The sequence below is a fragment of the Linepithema humile genome, chromosome 5 (assembly GCF_040581485.1).
Source record: "Linepithema humile isolate Giens D197 chromosome 5, Lhum_UNIL_v1.0, whole genome shotgun sequence".
Lineage (NCBI taxonomy): Eukaryota > Metazoa > Arthropoda > Insecta > Hymenoptera > Formicidae > Linepithema > Linepithema humile.
In genome coordinates, this window is record NC_090132.1 from 24,892,383 (window position 1) to 24,913,729 (window position 21,347).

General features: G+C 38.5%; 1 protein-coding gene and 1 long non-coding RNA gene across 12 annotated transcripts in view; one reads left to right on the plus strand and one right to left on the minus strand.

Moving 5' to 3' along the window:
• The window catches only part of LOC105675150 (cysteine-rich motor neuron 1 protein), a 255,196-nt gene that overhangs the window by 205,444 nt on the left and 28,405 nt on the right, over positions 1-21,347 (minus strand). For all 11 annotated transcript variants that reach the window (XM_067354884.1, XM_067354883.1, XM_012372062.2 and 8 more), the window contains exons 4-5: positions 12,985-13,212; positions 4,803-4,850 (exon numbers count right to left, since the gene is read on the minus strand). In XM_067354884.1, coding sequence (XP_067210985.1) covers positions 4,803-4,850; positions 12,985-13,212 — 276 coding nt within the window. The remainder of the gene's footprint in view (positions 1-4,802; positions 4,851-12,984; positions 13,213-21,347) is intronic.
• Positions 1-21,347, plus strand: part of LOC105675151 (uncharacterized) — a 58,938-nt gene that overhangs the window by 17,532 nt on the left and 20,059 nt on the right. The window contains exon 3 of the long non-coding RNA XR_001101229.2: positions 17,518-17,618. This is a non-coding gene — a long non-coding RNA (uncharacterized lncRNA). The remainder of the gene's footprint in view (positions 1-17,517; positions 17,619-21,347) is intronic.

The following is a 21,347-nucleotide window of genomic DNA, read 5'->3' on the forward strand; positions in this document are numbered from 1 at the left end:
CGCGTGCGCGGGATATCATTTTTATAAACCACCACCTGGCGACGCCGCGACGTCGCTCGTCTGTTTCATAAAGAAACCCGAAAGCCAACGCAGCGTTTTCTGCAGAGAACGACGATTTGGCCCCCGGCATTTTGTTACTTTGCTCAATTTCTATTTTCCTACATCGAGCTGGCATCGAGTCTCTCTCCACCGCATTCACCTCCGCAGCTACGGCTGGCGCGAATAAACAGGATCGTTGCCGCGAACTCGAGACAACCTATCCGTTTTATCGAAGCAAATATGCTCGAGATCCCCGTACGCACGGATGCCATTTCCCGTGTCTTCCCCTCGTCCTCCTTCTTGCAGATTACCCGCTCTCGCCGTCGCGACAGGGGAAAAACATAAATCCCGGGGATGCTCCGCGAAAACACCATGAACGTTACACCCTTACATTATGCAGCTCTTATTACATTCTACCCTCCGTTTCCATCGAGAGCGAAAATGGCGAGATGCCTACTTGAAGAAGCGGATTGACTATTTCGATATTTAATTAAAAATTGTTTGCCGGCTCTAATCGGACGGAGAATAATAAAAGTTAATTTTTTTCTCCAGTAAAATGCTATTTGTAATTCACAAAAGCTTAACTCAATAAAAAGAAATTAGTTCTGCGCAATCAAAGAAGTTAGAACACAGCATTTATACATTAGCAATTAGGAATTAGTAAAAATTTTCTCTTTTATCGACCACGTTGTTGAATTTATAACTAATAGCTATGACAACGCGAATAGTTTCATTAGAAACTTCTTGTCACTTGAAAAAAAAAAATTGTATCCGAGCTATAGACCTCCCGCTGCGAGACAGCTTGCATAACGGCGCAGTGTTTTCCAGTGCACTTTAATAAAATATGTTGTATTATGCCCGCGCGGACGATATTAAAGTTTGCCAATGTTTGCACGTTGCCGGCGCGTCATAGTATTTACTAGAAAATCCCTTCTCCGGAAGAGAGACAGCGGCAAGTTTATTTAATAACAGAACGTAGAGTAGCGCCCCTGAGGAAAAAAGATCGCGGGAGAAAGGGACGCTTCAAAATAACGCTTTTGGTAAGCGCCGGGTAGGGCGGAGTCAAAAGGAAACCACCGAAGAGCTGCCGCTTGAAGACACCCGAGATACTCGAGAAGTTCGTGAAAGGTATACCCCGTTGACTTTTGTAACTCGAGAAGACGAAAGATACACGCGTCTACGAGCCCGATTATTCGCTGCTTTCGTCACATTCCCGCTTTGCGCACTAATCCCTTTCGCTCCTAGCGTCCCTCGTCAAAAGCGTACGACTGACAAAGTGCCGCAGACGTCACACAACTTCTGATATTTCGTTTAAATAAGGAATAGGTGTGTAGATTTTTGTCAAATATAGCTTCTGGACTGCTAACACACAAATATTGGCTTCTGTATGGCTCAAATATTGCATCTGGATGTAATATTAAATTAAAAATCGTTGTAGTACTCTCATATGTTTTTTTTTTTTTTTTTAAATTTTTGTTGAAAAGTAAAATAGAAATTTCGATGAATTTAATTTTCTGTGCATACCATTTTTCATTGCCAGAAAAATGCATTTTCTGACAATTATATATAATTATATATGTATAATATGTATAACAAAAAAAAAAATTCAGAATTAATTCTTTCAAAAATTTTTAAACGTTCTATAACGAGATAGAAAATATGAAAATAATCAGATATTTGGTTTAGTAAATAAAAAGCAAATATCGGAAGAATTAACGGGTTGACATTTTGAAACGAATGTTGGAGAGCGAATTTCAGCGACAGCATGGAAAAAGGCACGAAACTCGGTGGCTTCCCTATTGTGGTGAGCACATTGTCCGGAAGCAAGTGAGAGGAAAGTGATACTTCGGTATTATACGAAGCAGGGTGAAACTCCATTCAAGGAAAGAGACACTTTCAATAGGATAAAGTGCACGCTACGAAGCGGCTTCAGGCAGGAAGCGTTTATATCTCCGCGTTCATTACAATGTACTTTCATTATATTATGGTGTTGTAGGATATTGTCCTGATTTTCACTTGATCGTTCGTTTTATCAAGGCTTTTCAGCAACGCGTTTCGAAAACATAAAAAACAGCTCTTATTCATAAAGTCATACTTTACTTTATTTTTCGGTATAGAATTCTTCCCGTAAAGAAAGATAACGGTACGATTTAATACAATATTAAATTCGATAAAAGGCGTCTCGATAAAGTTTATCCATTTGTTTTCCGCTACCGCACACGCGACTTTGCCATAAACCGACGTCATTCTTTATACATTAACAGCTTTGGATATTGACGGTAATCGAGAGAGAAATTGCCTCGAGGAATCAGGATTTGCGGATCGTTTCGTTAAATTTAATGAAGTGTATCTTGTCTTCTATCGGCTTTGGTTAAAACTAATCCACGTGTGATCGCATCGACAAATTTCCCCGCGTCGTATAACGCGCGATTACTCTTTGTTGTTCCCTTTCGCAATTGCCCCACGAAAACTCCTCATGAAAACTTGCTGAAAACAACCGCCCGACGGCAACCACGACGACTACGCAGTAATAAGGAAGTTTTTATCACTCGTCTTTGCGAAGGGCCGCTCGGCAAATTAAATTGCCCATGGCTCTCAACTACGCGAAATAATATAATTGTTCTCTCGCCTTCGAAATAATATCAGCCGTCGCGACGTGCAGCGGTGAGCGACAATTTGTGAATGCAGATAATTATTAAACGGAAGATTTGAAAAAATCAGCGCAACTGTAAAGTTTATCAATCAACTTTTTTACAAAGTTGAGAAAATTAATTTAGAAATAAAAAAGGTAAAAAAAGAGAACGTAAAAAAATTTAAATTAAACTCTTCTCGAGTTTAAAAAAAACTGGGTTAAAGACCCTCGAAAACCCTTCAATTCTGGAGACCCTCAAAATCTCACGAATCTAATAAAAATAAAGCGAACCCTCTTTTGATTGTCGATAGTGGTGTTGTGCGTTTATTTCGAAATTTAGATAACGATCGATGCAGCTACCGGTATATAATTTCAACGGGAAGTAGTGGCTTGCTCGAAAGTGACGCAAGTGAAATACGAAGCCGGCCGGTAGTGGCGCAATGCGAACTCCAAGTAAAAAACGGAAAACGACCTTGCCACTTCAATTTCACGGTACACACGCAAAAGTGTAATTTTTTAACGCGCCTTCCCGCGTCGGAAATTCCCTGTGAAAAGTTCCGCCGCAAATGTTCCGCGATATACGCGAGGTCTCCCTTTTATTATGGCTATTCGGCGCGTGTCGTTAAAGTTGGTCCTCTTTTCGCGCCGTTTGTTATGCGCCGCGCGAAAAAGGATTAACTATTAGTTGTCTAAAAAGGAAAGTTCTTATCTAGCTGTCTTTTCTTTCTTATCTCATGATAGACAGAGAGGAAGAGAGAGAGAGAGGGAGAGAGAGAGAGAGAGAGAGAGAGAGAGAGAGAGAGAGAGAGAGAGAGAGAGAGAGAGAGAGAGAGAGAGAGAGAGAGAGAGAGAGAGAGAGAGAGAGAGAGAGAGAGAGAGAGAGAGAGAGAGAGAGAGAGAGAGAGAGAGAGAGAGAGAGAGAGAGAGAGAGAGAGAGAGAGAGGAATGGGGAAAAACGCTCTCGCCCACCAAATTAAATTAGCCTTCCCCATCCCGTGCATCTCGAGTGCCGACTGCTTGACCCCTCGTGAACCCTTTCCCCGATCTCTGCGAGATAATTCAATTCTACGCTGAGTTGCTTATGTGACTATCTCGCTGTTACATTGGCGGAAGTGGTGGTTATCCGTTTCCTTGTGCACCTAGCGGGCTCGAAGAAACGTGGTAGATGCGTAACGCCGATAAGAGATGTAATTAGTGTAGCAACACAAGTACCGCTGATATCGCGGAGAGAGCGGTGAGAAGAATTTCTGTTTAGCCGTGATATATCTAAACATATCCAAAGCCGCGGTCTAAATACTCATTCTCTGCTACGAGAAAATAAATGTATTTCTCGTATTTATTTTTGAGTTAATTTTTGATTGACAAATAATATAATTTTAATTAATTGCAATCTTTCGAAACATGTCAGAGCTTGTGCGCGATTATCGCGAGAGGTAGTGTCATTGGCAATTTTTAAACGCAATTTTTTGATAGCTTGCATAGTGTATAAAACGAATATCGGTAATGTAAATATTAAATAATTGTCAGTCAAATATAATTATGTTTTCTGGTAACTTTGTAAAATGCTTTTACTCTATATAATTGGATTTGTCCGCGACAAAGCTGAATAAAATAACGAATTATCAGCGTTTATGAAAATCAGATGAAACGATATCAATCAAGTTCGATTGATGAGAAACTCCGCAAATAGACTTAATACTCGTACTGTATTCTCTCTTTCTCTCTCTTTCTCCTTTTTTCATATCAAATGCAAAGCAAATAATACAGTGATATTATCTCATTTTGATCAAGAATTATATCAAAATTAATAGACATGACCTTCGCTTTGTTCCGCTAGATTATTCTCGCCGATCAATAGCGATGACGCGGCATATTTGTTTACGACGGAAAGTTTCGACATAGTAACACTTGTTACACACGGCGAACACATATTAATGCCGAGAGTTGAACACTGCTAAAGCCACGATATATAGTGTCAAAGGAAGAGTCGTGCGCAGTTCGCCTCGAAGGGAACGTGAGCTTGTATAATTTCCCTTTAATCCCTTAAATACGATAGCAGATGAATACTAAACACACTCAATTAAAACCGCCCGTTCGCGAAAACTTTGGAAATTGGTTGAAAGTAACTCACCCTCGACGGCGACGCTGCTCGGCGTGTCTCCGGAATTATAGAGGTCATCTGAAACAGAAGTTAGAAGTTTATCGAGTGCGGTGGTACTTCTCAGTAGACGGCTATTGGGCATGAATTAATTAACGAGTACTTGCAAAACACTTCATTAGATTAAACTTAGATAGTACTCTCGGGCGCGTCCATTATTTCGCGATCGGAGATGCTTGAGCAAGCCGGTTCGATCGGGAACTACTAATAAGTAAAGTAATTCAGTCTGTAATTACGTCTCCGTAATGACCAGCGCCGTAAATGCAATTTAGCCCCATTAAAATACCAAATCGCGTGTCATCCGGCAAAGTAATTGGTATTGATTAAAATATGAATTCATAAAAGATTGCATTAGTTGGAGCCATTTAATAATGGTTGCAATAGCAGTGTAAAAAGTAGCGGAATAATAGAATGATAAAAGAAGGAAAAACTGAATATGCAAGGAAGAGAAGGAGAGTGGAATAAAATGATAAACGGGATCAAATTTCTTTCTCTATTTAAAGTTTGCGATTTATTTAACTCTAGAGAATTGCAATTTTCAGAATGTGTGCACATTATTTGCCAGATGTATCGAAATGTACGTATTTACGGCGATATGTAATTTCGTAATGTTTGATATTAACTTGATAAATGATCCCGAAGGGTTTATGTGGATACTTAAGAGCCTGAACACCTGAGAATATTCCACGTAAGTGCCTCGCTCGTTTTTTTTTTCCTCGACCATATTTATGCACGATAAATGACTCGGTCGGCCCTATAAATGTCTTCGCCTTATTAAATATCGCCGCCATTACGGGCACTAACGCGTTATAGATTATGAATTTGCTTAGGGGTGAACAATTCAACATATCGCGGTCGCAAACGTTTGTTATACAAATATTCGAATGGATTGCCGCCGGATGGTTAATATGGCGAGTAAATTTTACGCAACATCAACGCAAGTCCGGGGCAAATATCGGATTGTCCGAAAGTGCAGGCAAATCCACGGAGTAATATTCCTCGAACGTGCGCTGCGATATTTGCTGCTAATATTTACTCCGCCGAAACTGCCCTTCGCCTTAATTAATCTTCAATGTCACAACAACATAATGAACATTAAATTGACGTTGATAATTTTAGAAAAAATTGCAATTCTATATCTTTCGTTTCGCATTGATTACATTTTATGTGTAAAATTTATAATTATATATTTTATTGTTAAAATATAATTTATATTTATATTTATGTTTGTGTAGAATAAAACAAATCAGTGTAATAACAGTTTAAAAAAATTTTTTATTCTATCTTTTCTCCTGTTGCTGTCGTTTCATTTTTGCATAAACACATGACAACATTGAAATGAAAATATAAGTGAAACACGGATATCACGGATATCACGTACTTAATGAATTTTAATATAAGAGTAGCATCAGAGAAAAAAGCATAATCTCTGTGGTAACAGATCAATAGATTTATTTTATCTGATGTTATCTATCAATATCGAAATTCATTGCATAGTACTTTCTATCTTTTATTCGTTTTTTTTTTTATTTTAACGTCGTTTCGTGTTTGTTTACGCAAATCTGAACAGTAGTGAACAGACAGCAGAGAGGAAAAATAAAAAAAAATGGAAAACTAGAGAGAAGAGAAAATGTAGAATTGAGATTGTAATGCAAAGTGACAGATCAATTATTTAAATTATTACTAATAATTTCGTGATACTGCTTTTATCTAATTGAATTGCTAAAACGATTGAATCTTAATGCAAGCTATTTCTAATATAGGCTAGCATATTGATAGATTGCTTTAAACTGCAGAAATTGTAACATTAATTGATTAGGAAAGTTTATTCTCAGAAATAACAAGTATTTTCAGATTTTCCTCGCGTATATCATTATTTCAAATCGCTTGATTAAATTAGAGGAAACGGACAATAAGCAAGCAACACCCAATGTTATCTAATTTCCCACAAGTTGCTTATTCACACGCGCCAATGTCGCTGATTATATTTATGTAGCGCGCTAATTTTACATATTCTCGCGTGAGTCGTTAATTTATAAGCGGGAAGCTTTAACGAAATAATGGTTTCGTCCCTGTTTCCACGATAGCTTTATAATTTATCCTTCGTAGCTGCACCCGAAGGTCTCCGCCAGGGATTAAGTTGAATCTAACGATCAATAAAGCGTTCGTGTAATGACCCAATTATTAAGTTATTGGCCGCTGAAGTGTGCGAGGCCCCGCTAAGGCATTGCCCGGCTATATTGGTATCCGTAATCCTGCACACTCGTAACCAGCCCTCGCAATTAGAGATCGTCGGTCAGACACGACATCTGACATTCTTAGATTGGACTTGATCGCGTACGAAAGCGATTGGGTCGGCACGTCACTCGATCACGCCTGACCTCGTGTTTATATTAACGCGATTGCGTAGTCTAATGTTTAAACCAGACTAGATCTTCGCGCTGTAGAATCGTTTTTCTCACGATCGCGCAACGCTAGTGACCTAAAGCCAGACCGCGAATAAAGATAGGTGTCCCATTCCTAAAGGATATCCAACAATAGATATTCCAAGCAAACCGTTTTTAGTCCACTGACACATTTCGCAGATATCAGAAATATTCAAGGGTTTTATAATAAGCGGAGGGCATTAAAATTGAAGAGTTGTTATAATAAGAAAGTAATACCAGAGAAAGTTATCTCGATAATTAGATTTGTCTAAAAAATGCAGCAAGCATGTCTTTCAATCAAAAGCAATTTTGCGTACATTTTACGTACGTCGGTTGATATAGAAATCTCTCAAACTTCTGTTTTCTAAAATTTTGCGTCAATTTGTATCGATCGTTAAAACCTCTGTGTTGCGCTGTTTCATTGCTCAAAATATTGCAAAGATCGTTTCGCACATGCCAAGGAGAGTTTGCGCGCGAGAAATTGACCATAGCAGACTCCTTCGAAGAATGTTCGTACGCCCTTCGAAATTCTTCGTGTAGTAAAGATCCAAAGGTTTTCTTAAGACCTTGCCGAGACAGCACTTCCAACACAATATGACTTCACGTTGTTTCGCTATACTACGCTAGAGTAAAAAGCGATTGGATCCACGACGTGAGAGGCGTATCTATGAACGAAGACGGAGCTGCGAAATTGCCACGGATATAAAAGATCGAGGGATGTTTCGGATGTTTCATAAACGCTTTTGTTCAGTGTCACGTTTTTCGTCACGTGGCGAATAAACCAAAATACATCTTGAATCCGGAAATAAAGCAGCAAAGTAATAAAGTTCTCGCCGTGTGAAAAACTGATTTTCTTTAAGAAGTTCTGAATCATGTTTCTCTGAATTAGAACAAACTTTTTTTATTAAATTATTATTTATTTTTTATTAATTTATTAAATTTTTTATTAAAAATTTGTTATTGAAAATGCATTAATTCCCTCCTCGATACTATTCCTAATAACATGATCAATTTTGCACGAGTCTGTTTGTGATTTTAAAAACTATAGAGTTTAAAAATTACAAAGTTTAAAAGCTCTTTGCAGCGATTCGTCCTAATGAACCGTGAGAAAAAAAAATACTCAATCGCATCATTAATGTTTAACCTATAGAAAAGCTGATTAAAGCTTCTCCTATTTCAAAGGATGAGTTATAATTACAGCGTTTCGTCATGTTTTCGACGATACAGAATCTTTTGCCTCTGTTTTAGCAATTAGAGACTTAACTTATTAATCAGATGCTTTGAACGCTCCGACATTGCCATTCGTCAAGTGAAAATCCACTCGAACGAATTCTTGCCATGTGGCATTTAATTTACGCTCGCTAAACATCAGGAAAGTTTTATTAGTTCCCGCAATACGATTCGCAATTCCCTTCATATTCCGTAAATTAGCGTGTCGAATAAGTTCACCATAGGAACGCGACGACTAGTTGTTAGGTTACAACATAAAATGAATCGAGCATAATGGCTTAACATAAACTGAAATTGAAGGTGCTGCAAAGTCGATCTCGGCGCCAAACTTCTAACCGAGTATAAATTCGCGTCGCACGTTATTAAACGAATTAATTTCTGCTAACGACAGGCTGGCAGCGGCAATGAGCAATTTAAGCAATGTATATATCGAAGGCAACTTTGTTATTAACTCATTACTATCCGCAGATTCTAATGAGCAACTAAGAGTTGTTTGTAGAACAATCACTGCGTACACATAAATTGATTCACGAATCATTTTCGAAGATATTATGACATTTGCAAACAGATATAACATTTCACAAATTTTAGTTTAAATTTCTTAGTTTTATAAAAGTATAAATAAAAATATAGATTGTTAAGATAATAAAATGTGTTTTCTTTCACTAGTATTTTTTTCAGAAAAAAGGCTTGAAGGCTCTTCAATTTTCAAAATTCTTTTTATTTTTGAAAGCAAATGCATTTAAGAAATTTCAGATTTAATGTCTGAAAACCAATTACAACTAACTTTATAACAAAATTTGGTTATTTTTATGGAATAAATTCACACGGAAAAATCCCCGCTATAAACGCATTTCGTAAATGCCAATACAAATGTAATAAAGTCACAATGCGGCCCGATCGTACGTGAATGCGTGTGTTTGTTATCGCATCTCATATTTCGCACAATTTCCTATACATTCCATTTCGAGGTGTAATATGTCCGTGGTGGAATTAATAATTTTTTATTGTGGTTGATGAACAATATTGGGTATTGCACTCAATTAATCAAGGAACAATCGCTTTCAATGAGATTCAATAAAATTTGCGGAGTATTTCAAATATCCCTTTATTTTAATGCCGCGAGAAATGATATGTATTTAGTCCGAAATGTATCTATTTAGAAAACACGAATTTTCAGCGTCGAATGATATCTTTAATATTTGAAAAATATTTGCGGATCTGCAAAATATTCATCGTGGAAAATAATGAGGACGTTCAATGCGCGGAAAATAATAAAGCTAATTTTTGTATGAATGAACAATGTTAATGTGACAATTCTACATCGTAACTGAATACAATTTATGATATTTTTTTTGTTAAATCGCTTTCATTACTTAAATAAAATTAAAATAAATTTATTACATTAAATAAAATAACATTAAATGCATAATCAGTACGTAATAAACATAAAATAATTAGAGTAAAGAAATTAAAAATCTGTATAATATTTACGATAATTACCTGGCAATCAGTTATTTATCAGTTTTAATTTAATGCATTTATTCAAAAAAAAAAAAAAAAAAAAAAAAAAAAAAAAAAAAAAAAACAGAAGTGTTACGTGACAGTTCATGATTCTAATTTAGAAAGTGCCATTCGTGTGCCTCGGTACACCGAAACGAACTCGGCTGGCTGGTCCCTTTGTTCCTCTTTCGGACTTAGGGATTTTACTCGTGTACTTAACTCGCGCCGGCAAAGGAACAATCCGTCTGCCTTCTACCTTTATAGAACGTACGCGATTAAACTTTTCTCAACGAATCGAATTTAACTTTCTGCACCGGCCGGGGTAACTACTTTTGTTACTCGCTCACCAACAACCTCGTTACACGTTGAACACCGCACTGTGCCGAGATGGACTTCTGGAAGTTGCACTCGAAAGGAGAACGAGTTAACTATTGATTCTGAGCAACTCTCTGGATGAGAGCTCTAATCATAACTGTTATAGAGTCACACACATGAGGCTATTTCTTTCAACACGAACAGCTATTGGAGCAAAAATCAAAAGCTTGCTGCATTTTTAAAATCCGAAATATAATTACTCTCTTTCACTAAATGTATATATTCTCTTATCTTTCATACAATATAACCTCCTTTTTGATTGATTAACTCGATAATAATTTATTATTGAAATTATCTATCAAATCCAGCAATAAATAATTGCTTCAAAAAATCTAAATTATTCCTCGAAAAGGATTTTAATGTTAATGAGACGATTGAACGAAAATAATCTTTATGACACGGAGCCCAATTAGCTTTCACACAGGCAGTTCTAGTATATATCAGAAATCACGTTGGATAACCGAGAAATCTATAAAAAGACACTTCGAGTGAGCCGGGTAACACGATCTTCTCTCTCACGTGGATGTTTTTGCCCGTTTTAATCAGAAACGACGGGGCCGATAACGAACGGTTGCGTCATGAACGTGGCCTCTAGCTATGTCTTTTTCTCATTACCGGTATACCGTCTGTATCCCCTTCAGTCTGCTTTTTCCATTTTTCTTAGTCGTTGTCCTCACCTCCGCCACTATTTATGTTTTCTTTTCATTAACGCCGCGCTCGACACTGTTTCGCGCGTATTTCATTCGCCTCGCTACTGTTTCTCTTTTTCATCTGTTTTCGGCTGTGTTTCGACGAGAGAAGACAGCCGAAAAGGCAACATCCCTCCGAAGTAACGATCGACGATAAAAACATCGGCGATTAATATCGATCAATAAAACAACATAGTCTGAATGATGACTGTCAATTTTTAACTCCTCCATTCCCAACCGGTTCCCAATCGCGTCCGACCTTTTACTTTATTTGTGACAAGCAGACAGGAATAACTGTAAAACTCATCGAAAACATAAACTCCATTTAAACGCTTTTGCGAAATGTCATGCAACAGTAATTCATCAAGAAGAAAAATACAAAGTTTTCTGTTAGCGAATAAATATTTGATGCAAAATAAATTAACGGCGATAAACCAAACGGTCGGCTGTAATTGTTTGCGTAATTAACGGATCGTGTCGGTGAAGTCGCGACACATCCAATAAATTGCCCGCGCGATGTTTTAAAAGCGACAGCGATTGAGTCTAAAACAGATGCACTGTCGGCGCCGAGCTAACCATTTTTGTTAACGGGTCGGATAAATGTTTACTGTGCTCTATAACGGCGCTCGTGACCTAAAAATTTTATTGGTTATTACGAGTACGCGACACGTAAAGGCATTCGCAGGGCACAATACGGATGGTCCCCCTATCTCTGAACTATTCGGAAACGACGATGTCGTTTCTTTTTATGCGAAATCGATCCTGCTCCGTCACGTCAGCGATTCTTATCGTGAAATGTAGCACATACGATATAGATAAATAATATGATGAAGCAAATGGCAATTTTGCGGCGTAACGACTCCAAGAGATAAGAGTGACAATCAATATTTTTTCTGTAAGAAACAATTATGGTGTATTGGTGAAAGTAATCTATAAAAAAATCCTCAATTTTTTGCAGAATCCTAATATACTCTTTTATCATTTCATAACGTTACTCATTTTTAACGTTAAGTACTAACGTTGCAAATAATAGCAAAAATTAAATAAACGATATAATATTTTATCAGGAAAAGAAAAATAGAGAAAGAAGAAGAACTGATCGAACAATGTCAACTAACTTCGAAAGACATGAGAGATATTCTGAGCGTAAAAAAAACATTGATGTTCGCAATAACTCACAAACGATGTTTGCTAAGAACATTTTCGCGATCGGTTCGCGAATTCATCAATATGGCATGAATACTGTCTATTCAGGAGACGGTGTATTAAAGAAATTTATATGCGGTTGAACGCAGATACTTGAGAATGCAGTAAACAGCCAGACATAACTATAGATCGTCTTCTCGTTTCTGCCGGCACAATAATTGAATGGAGATGCAACAATATACTGCCACTATAAGTAATCTCTTCGCAATCTTCTCAAAAGCATAAAGTCTCTCCGTTACGGAATATAATCATTGCAATCATTTTTTAGCAGTTCTACAAAGAAAAAAAATCTAGAACTTTTATTGTCGCGATGCATACATCACCGGATTGCATATAATTATAAATGCAAATGCGAACTTTTATTTTTACTCATATGACTATTCAACTGTTATCGCACAAATCCAAATTGTTACACGCGTATCAAATACGCGCGGCATACATGCGCGTGCAACTTTCACCGATTATGCAATTTCCCTTCGTGGATTCTGACGAACGCATGGAGATAATTAAAATTGATAGGCCCGCGTTATGCACATTACGACCGATTCCCATCCAATAGACGAGTGTAACTCGCGCCATTTGACGAATCGAGCGTGAAATTAATTTTGCCATTAGTGCACTTTGACGCATATTATCGTGCCGCCGCAGTGGCACGCGCTCCCTCCGGCTCGCATCGCGTAGAATCGCCATACATCACAACGCTCATATGGAATGAATGCGCCCTACCGTAAGCAATTTTCGCCTGCAAATTGAGCTTGCACTCGTGCCGCGTCATGTACATGTAGGGCCGCGGCTCACCCGGACACCAGGGCACCGACGGACCGCAAACGCATTTGCCGGCGGCCGCCGTACTTCCGGCCTCGGCCGCCTCGGCTCCCTCGCCGACCAGATTGCAGCCGGGACCTGACATTATCGGCCCATGTGGACAGTGCCTCCTCCATCTGCCCGGGATCTCTGAAAAGCAGAAACATGACAAGTAAATACAAAATTGAATGCGCAAACTCTTCGATTAATCCTCATATTGAGTTTGCCAGACTGGTACATAAATTGTAAAATTTATGCTATTTAATTTGGATAGAATTTTTATATTTTTATCTATAACACCGATATCTAGCTGACCATTTTGCTTTAATGCATAACTGCAAAGGAAGATGCTAGATAAATGAATAAAAGAAACTTGGAACCACGGTATGAGAAGAAAAAATATTAAAAAATACACAAAGAAGAAAAAATAATAGCCTTAGCAATTTTTATGTATTTTTTTTGGTTAATTAACTATATTGTTATTATTGTACTTTGTCGTTTTATTATATTATTTATTATATTTTGTATGAATATACATCATTATCATAGCGTGAATATTAATTAATCCATTGTTATTATCATAAATTAGTTAGCAATGTTTAATAGACTATACTGTAGAGATTTAAAAAGATTTGTTTCTCTCTTCAAACGAATAAAAAAATTGGATAGTAATGCAGTCTGAAAAAACGACGCGTCACGTTCCAGAATTTTTCTTTTATTTATTACAAGCTGGTCGTGAGTAATTGGTAGCAGCACAGCGATTGGATCCGAGATCACAGGAATCAACGAATGGAACATGCGCGTTCTGTGCCGGCTAAGCTGGTTTTATTATTCAACATGCAGCAGCGATTGTGCGGCTTTATTATTTATCGGTCGCGTGACGTTTGTATTCTTTTTTTCGCGCGCAATTGCTTGCGAGCGGCGCAATTTTTGGCAAATATAATTTACAAATTGGGATTAAACATGTTTGTGTCTAGTGTTCACATTATCGGCTCTTTTGTATCCACGATTTATCGCAAAACGCCACGCAACAGAGTCAATTTTATTTCGTGACAACGCTGCTATTAGATTGTCATTAAGTGCAGTCGAATGATGGGATTAAAAAGTTAATCTTGTCCGTGCGATGGCAGTAAATAATGTTCGAAATATTTATATAACATTAACCAGCGTGCTTTTTTCAGAAAAATGTACAACTTCGCCTGTCAAGCGTAATAACACATTGTTCGTACACTCAAATCTCTCCCGATCAATAACAACATTTACACTTGTAAGAGTCCGGATTATCATGCAGACGGCAGAGAGAAAAATTTTGTGCGAGAGAAAAATTCCACGCGAAATGCGAGGAAGTCGATGAGATTGCGCAAGGCGGAAGGGTACGAGTGTAATAGCGTGGTTAGAGAAAAATTTCAAGATCACGCATCCGTGGCGAATTCGCCGGCGGGGCAAATCGAGCATCGATAACGGCGCAATTACAAGACCGTCAACATCGCTAGACACCGCACATACATTGCTCGTCGTCATCGGGTCAGGGCGAGCGGTGGGTACACGGTTCCGCCGATACCCAAGGGAGTATAATGCGGTCGCCTAATGAGACGTGCTGTGTACCCGGACGACAAATTCGGATTCAATTGCGTATACTGTACCAGTCGCGCGCACGGCAGCCGAGAAGTACCGAGCAGGCGTTCAAGCGCTGAATCGTAGATATTTCGAAAGGAGAGAACAGCAATTAACCCCCTACCGCGTTGGCGTAAAATAAATTCACGGAAGATGGTAAAAAAGAGAGGGAACACGATACGAATAGAAATGGAATCGGAGCGATCAACCAACCGGATGGTGAATCGAGGCCGAGGCAACCGATTATTCGACACGAAAGGCGGTTACGACCTCTCGTGATAACTCGGTCTGTGGTGACCCCCTGCTCTCTCCGACAGTGCCGTTTCCGATCGATAAGTTTAATAATCCACAGGCGGGCTGCGCACAGAAAATCGAATTTGCCGATCGGTTTGCTCATCGGCCCTCCGGCCGATCGCCCTCCTAAATGCGAATTCATTTCGAGCTAATGGCTGGGAATGCGCTTCCATCTAATTGCCCACGAGTCGGCCAGATATGCGCTGCGAGTTGCGAGCGCAACCGAACCGTTGCGGCAATTTTCAATTAAGAAAATCGAGAATACCGTGCAGGGGAGTGTCTCAAGGTTGGGCCGCGACCGGACGCGCTCAAATTCACCGCGGAATTACGCTTCTCCTTCGAGATATCGCTTCGGCATTCCACCGATATACGCTTGTGTTCATTGACAAATTCGCTTAACCGTCCGATGCACTTCAGGAATTTAAATCATACATGTCCTTGTACATAACTCGCATACAATCCAGTATATATATATTTTTCATCGCGTGTGCAGCTTTACAAATATTGAATCATCAAACAGTTTAACTTTATGCATTTCACGTTACATTAAGCAAACAATATAAAAATTTAGGTATTATTAATATAAATCAAATAAATTTCCATGCCAAAGGTAATTGATTTTGCAAGAAAACATCAATGTGATTTTATATAAATATAACATTAATTATCTCCCTATTAAAAGGGCCCTGGTGGCAATTAATCAATTTATCACAGCGGCGCCATGTCTCCCCACGAAGAATGCAATTTGCTGATGAAAAATGCCGAGTCACCACTTTTGATGCAAATTCATTTCGAGTTAATGGACCGTGGACATGATGGCCAATTGGCCGTGACCGTTCAGGATGCACACATTTCCGCTTTTACGTACATTACACCGTCGATCTTTCCGGACACGAGCGCGACACGAAACTCGAGGAGTCAGAATGCACTTACAGTTGTACCGTGCAATCGGCTTATGCGCGGACGCATTTGCTCTCTGGACCCGGCGTCGGTAATCCATTAAATCGTCACTTTCATAATACGTCGAGACTTTTTACGTCCTTCTAAGCTTTCTTTAAAACGGAGGGATTTTACACGTGTAAAAAGATGCCCAAAACGGATTTTTAGCGGACTATAAAAGCGCGACATGTGCATAAAAATTTAACAACATTAATGAACGTTAATATCGTGAATATTAATATTAGGTAACTGATATTAATATGCATATTGTTCGTTGTCAAGTTTAACGATCGGAAAAGTGCAGAACATGACATAAACGCTCTTTAAAAATCCGATAATTTTTCAAAATTTTGCAACGCTCTGACTCGGCTGATATAATACATTATTTCGCATTATTACACGTAATGGAAATAAAAATGCGATATATACGAGCATACGTTAATTATTATTATTACTGCAGTGAGGAGCGTTAGCGGAATATTAACGCAATACATTTCGGACTTACTGCAAATAGCATTACTCCGGTAATGTTATCGAATAAATTTATAATTACGGAAAATAAAATTACCATTAGTTTATAAATAAATGCGCACTTTATGCGGGACTTACGTTATATTAATTTTCGATAATGGCAATACGATATGTTGCTTCGCATCAGTGCTAAGCCATCGCAAGCTCGCCGCTGAAATATTGCTGTAATGACAAGCGCGCTGTAATGAAACATTTCGCGCGCTCGTTACTGCAGTACGTAAACTCACACGGTTACATCGCGAGTCGTGCGAAACGCGACGGCGTAGCGTGCGCGCGGCGAAATGCAGATTTCCAGTTATCAAAGTAAACGAAGTTGTGAAAAATAATGGTGTTCCGCCCAGCCGCTAAGTAACTCGCCGACGAGAAACGAGGGGCAACTTAATCAACCGACGCGGGTGTATTAAGGGCGGCGGTAAAGAATCGCACGCTGTTGGAAAAACGTGAAACTACCGGGATGCAACGCTAGATTTCTATTTTTTTTTTTTTTTCACAAACCCCATCTGCATACGTAACGCGGAGGGATGACGCATCAGGATGCACCTTAGACGACAACGACAATATATTTTTCTACGCGAGTACATTCATTCATTTACATATATAAGATCGTAATTTCACTTACGCGAATAACAAAACTACGCACTACTTTATTGTGATTTATATAAATGAGAATAAAATTGTGTTTTGCTTTGTTCAATTAGTTTTTCAAATCTTTATCTGGAAGGAAAACAGTATTCACACTGATGTGAGCTGTATTTGCGTTGTTGAAGCTATATTTAAACGTAACGCGAAAACGCGAAAACAACCAGATTTTTCGACATGGTTTTGCAAGCTATTATATATGGCGCTATTATATGATATATGGACTGAAATTTTACCTAATCGTATTATTAAGAAAAAGATCCGGTTCTCTCACGCTCTATTCATCGATCTTAGAGTTTTTTTTTTTTTTTCAATTTTATACTTCTCTTGATAGAGATGATACGCTTGATAGAGATCGCGCAATTTTTCTTTAACGACCACATCGGATCGGATAATAAAACCAAGTGTATGATAGAAATATATTTTTATCATTTTTAGTTCTGCTACTTCCCGAAAATATGGGTACATCCCGTCCGTGTCGCCGAAGCCTTCGAGTTGAAATACAAGATTCACGGGCCCAATGAAAGTGCTCCTAAAGCGTAAGTATTCGACTTCAATATTTTCTCGTCTTGCAATGCGGAACATAAAGTCGGTAGGTCATTCGTGCGCCTTTGCGAAAAGAGCAAGAACGTAACGCGGATCTTGAGATTTCTTGACCCGCGGCGTACATCCTCGCATTTCGATGTTTGTGCGAGACTACTTTTACGACTATTTCGTTAAATTGGATTTCGAGGATCTCCGAATGCCACAACAGAGTCCTATAACTCCAGAAATATAATCCAATCTCTTTTGTAATAAAAACAAGATCTAAAAGAATGACGTTCCGTGTGTCGTTTAAGTTCTTTTTCGAAAATACCTCTCATCAACAACACGAGTAACATACTTGATAAATAATTTAAAAATTTCCCTCCTTTTAGAAAGTTTTATCTTAATTGAAGATGGAAGAAAGCAAATAAATGTAAATTTATTCCAAGCTTATTCAGTCACCGCTGAAGAATATACGTTTTTAATAATACTAGCTACAAAAAAAATAAATCTCTCAATAATACTGCGCTTATGTATTTTAGCTTAAAAAGGGGGAAAAAAACACTTTGCCCAGCCAAGCGCGTAAGCAAACCGAGTAAAAGAGGAGAGAAACTGCGGGTGGCAGTTGTTTCTGCAGTATGCGTAATGTATGATACTCGAGAAAATTATGGTACGTTTAATGGACGTACGACCAGCACGACCTCGTTGCAACGCGGTAATGTCGATGAAAACGGTATATCTCTTGTATGCATATACTTTTGACAGTGCATACTCGCGCTCTCAAGTACTTGCGAATACTTACGAGCGTCGCGTGCGCGCGCGCGCGCGCGCGGTTTAATTTTCTCTCAAACGCAATGATAGCGTCATTGCGCTGCGCGTTGTGTCGAGTGATCAATATTTACAATTATTTGCATGATAGAGTAGATACATAATACTACATAAGCGTACTTTCAACGTATCGAATTGATTTACAAAAGCAAGCAGAAGCGGCTTGATGGCGAATGGAAGCGCAGCTTTTGTAAACTAAATCAATCCGTTGAACTAGTGCTGGGTTAAGTGCTAATGCAACATTAAAGGTCTACTCGGCGCACTGAAAAGCGTTATATTTATATGTTGGGATCGTAATATAATATAAGCATTTACGTTATGATATCATATCATATCATATTATACGTATACCGTATAATAAAATACAAAATTTTGATAATATTGTGATTAGAACGATAAAAACAGTATTATCATGTACTATCAGTATTATGCTCTGATATTAACTATAAAGAGAATTGAATAATCACGCAATTGTCTGCGCATTTTTTTTTCAATTTACAAAGTAAGGTTTTCATATCACACAGTCAATTTCCGCGTTCCGTGCACGATTCTATCCCGTGTAATCCAGTTATTACAACTAGAAATACGAATTATATTTACAAAAGCAAACAAACATCAGGATTTTATATTTCAACACGTTCGTATTTGCATTCGTGATTGTCTTCTTCCACATAATTCCGCGGGTATCCCTGCCAATAGAATTTTCGTGCGAAGTTTCAGTGTACAGAGAGCGGTTATGCTTTCTCTTCTGTACACTACTAGTTTACAAATGCATTTTGCAGATACTCGTTTCGTTCCGGTATAACGCAGTGCAAGCATAATATCAAGCGTGGTAGTTTTTTTTTCTATGCAAAATCTTTTTCCATTTTTTACGCAAACGAAAGCTTGAAAGCAGTTTAACAATTCACGTGTTGTTCCCATAAAATTAACAAAATTTGATACGATATTAATTCGAGTAACGTTTTTTTTTATACACTTTGTATGTTTTTTTTTATATATATACTTGCATTTAAAAGTGTGAACTCTTAACCTATTTTCTCACATGAAAATATTCAATTTTAAAAATAATGCAAGTTATTATTAGTTATTTTTGTAGAATAATTAAGATAATCTTGGTTTAATTGAAATCGAGCTGACATTGTGTACTCCAGTATGCGTTGTACGCGAAAAGCTTTTTGACTTTTGGATTCGTTATTTGAGGATTCAACAATTAACGCTCGTACGAGTATCAACGTTCGGCCTAATTTTCGCGGATACGAGCGTCGAGATCCTCTCGGGAGAACTGCTGCGTTGCATCCTAATTAACTAGTCGAAATCGAGGTTCACCTGGCGAACGTGGTTATGCGAGATTCGACCATTGCGAAATCGTCATTAAACAGCGACTATCCACGCTAATCTCGGTCATTCATCAATTTTCCGAGAGTACACTATCGGATTTCAGCGATTTCTAACAGATTTTACGGGTCTTTCATTATCGCGTAGTCAAACGGCGCGTGAAATATAGCTAGCACAAAATGTGCTTCGCGGAATTGTATATTCGCTCGGCTTACATTTAGTGGTGACTGGTAATCTGTAATAAATCTCGCGCACAAACCTACGCGTGTATTTATTCACTTATTACGAGCTTTCAGTCCGTAATCATTGCAATAATCGCTGCTAAATTAAAAACGATGGTATTTAATATGTTAGTTATAAAACGATAAATTATGTAACGAGTATTTGTAATCGGAATCAATGTAGCGTGCGACATCTGATACAATTATTTTGCAAAATGGGTCACATGCAATTTGTCGTACGGCTACACGCCCGCCGTGCGATGATATAACCGATTTATATTTCTCGAATTATATGCCCTCGATTTTTTTAATAAATAGCCGAATAACGAATTCCAACGTAAGCATTTTATAGATTGTTATTTTTCTTCGTTAAAAGGAGAGAGTTATTTTATCATTATCGATCTTGATATAGAATCGCTACATGAGAACAAATCTTTTCTCGCAGGTTATTCAAAGAACATTCTCATTTTATTCAAGAACACAATTCATTATTTACCTTTAATCACTCTCTATATTTCGTTCTCCGGCGCTTTCAATATCGCATAGTGCACACACTGGCGAACCTACGTATAATTTAGCAAGTAGGACGAACTGTCGTTCGTGAACTGCAATTATTGTTCCTGACAGAATACTTGGCGCTCACAAATGACGATGGCGTTCGCGTGAAGATTGCTCGCACTTTTTTTCCTGCTCGCAGCTGCACGGACTAGATTCTACACGCTTTTACGACGCAAAAATTGCAGTTTGTCCCGTTTTACCGCTCACCTATCAGCGTCCTATCAGATTTAAAATCCCGGCAATCCGTCCAGTTGCGCGCATGCAGGCCGTCCTTTCTCCCCCTCCCCGTTCCGCATGTCGTTGCATAACGCTCCATATGCGTCACGTTGCACATTCCGTGTCTCCTGCCAGCTCACGAATCGAGTAACCATCACACGGTTATCCGTTTCACGCACACGCGCCCGTAAAAATGTAATGCAGGTCAATGTGTAATACGGCGCGGCTTGGTGGAGCTCCAGCGGTTCGCGCGAAATAAAACAGCTAATCGATTGCACACCGGCGAGTCACGTATCACGAACGCGCCGAGACGTGGAACATCGAATCCTTGGCTTAAGGAACCCACCACGAGCACTAAATCCTCCATCCTTTTTCCGAGGAGGCAATCTTACAGTGTTAATGACCTGTCACTTACAGCAGTCTTGATTGCACCGCTGAATCAGACACATTATTTCATCTATATTTTGCGAGAATAAAACAAATAACAATTATCTCTTTATTTAGTTCGAGGGACGTCGTAAATAAAAGACTCTGGACGAGTATTAATATTTTGCAGAGCGCAGTTTGAAATTCAGGTTTTTCTTC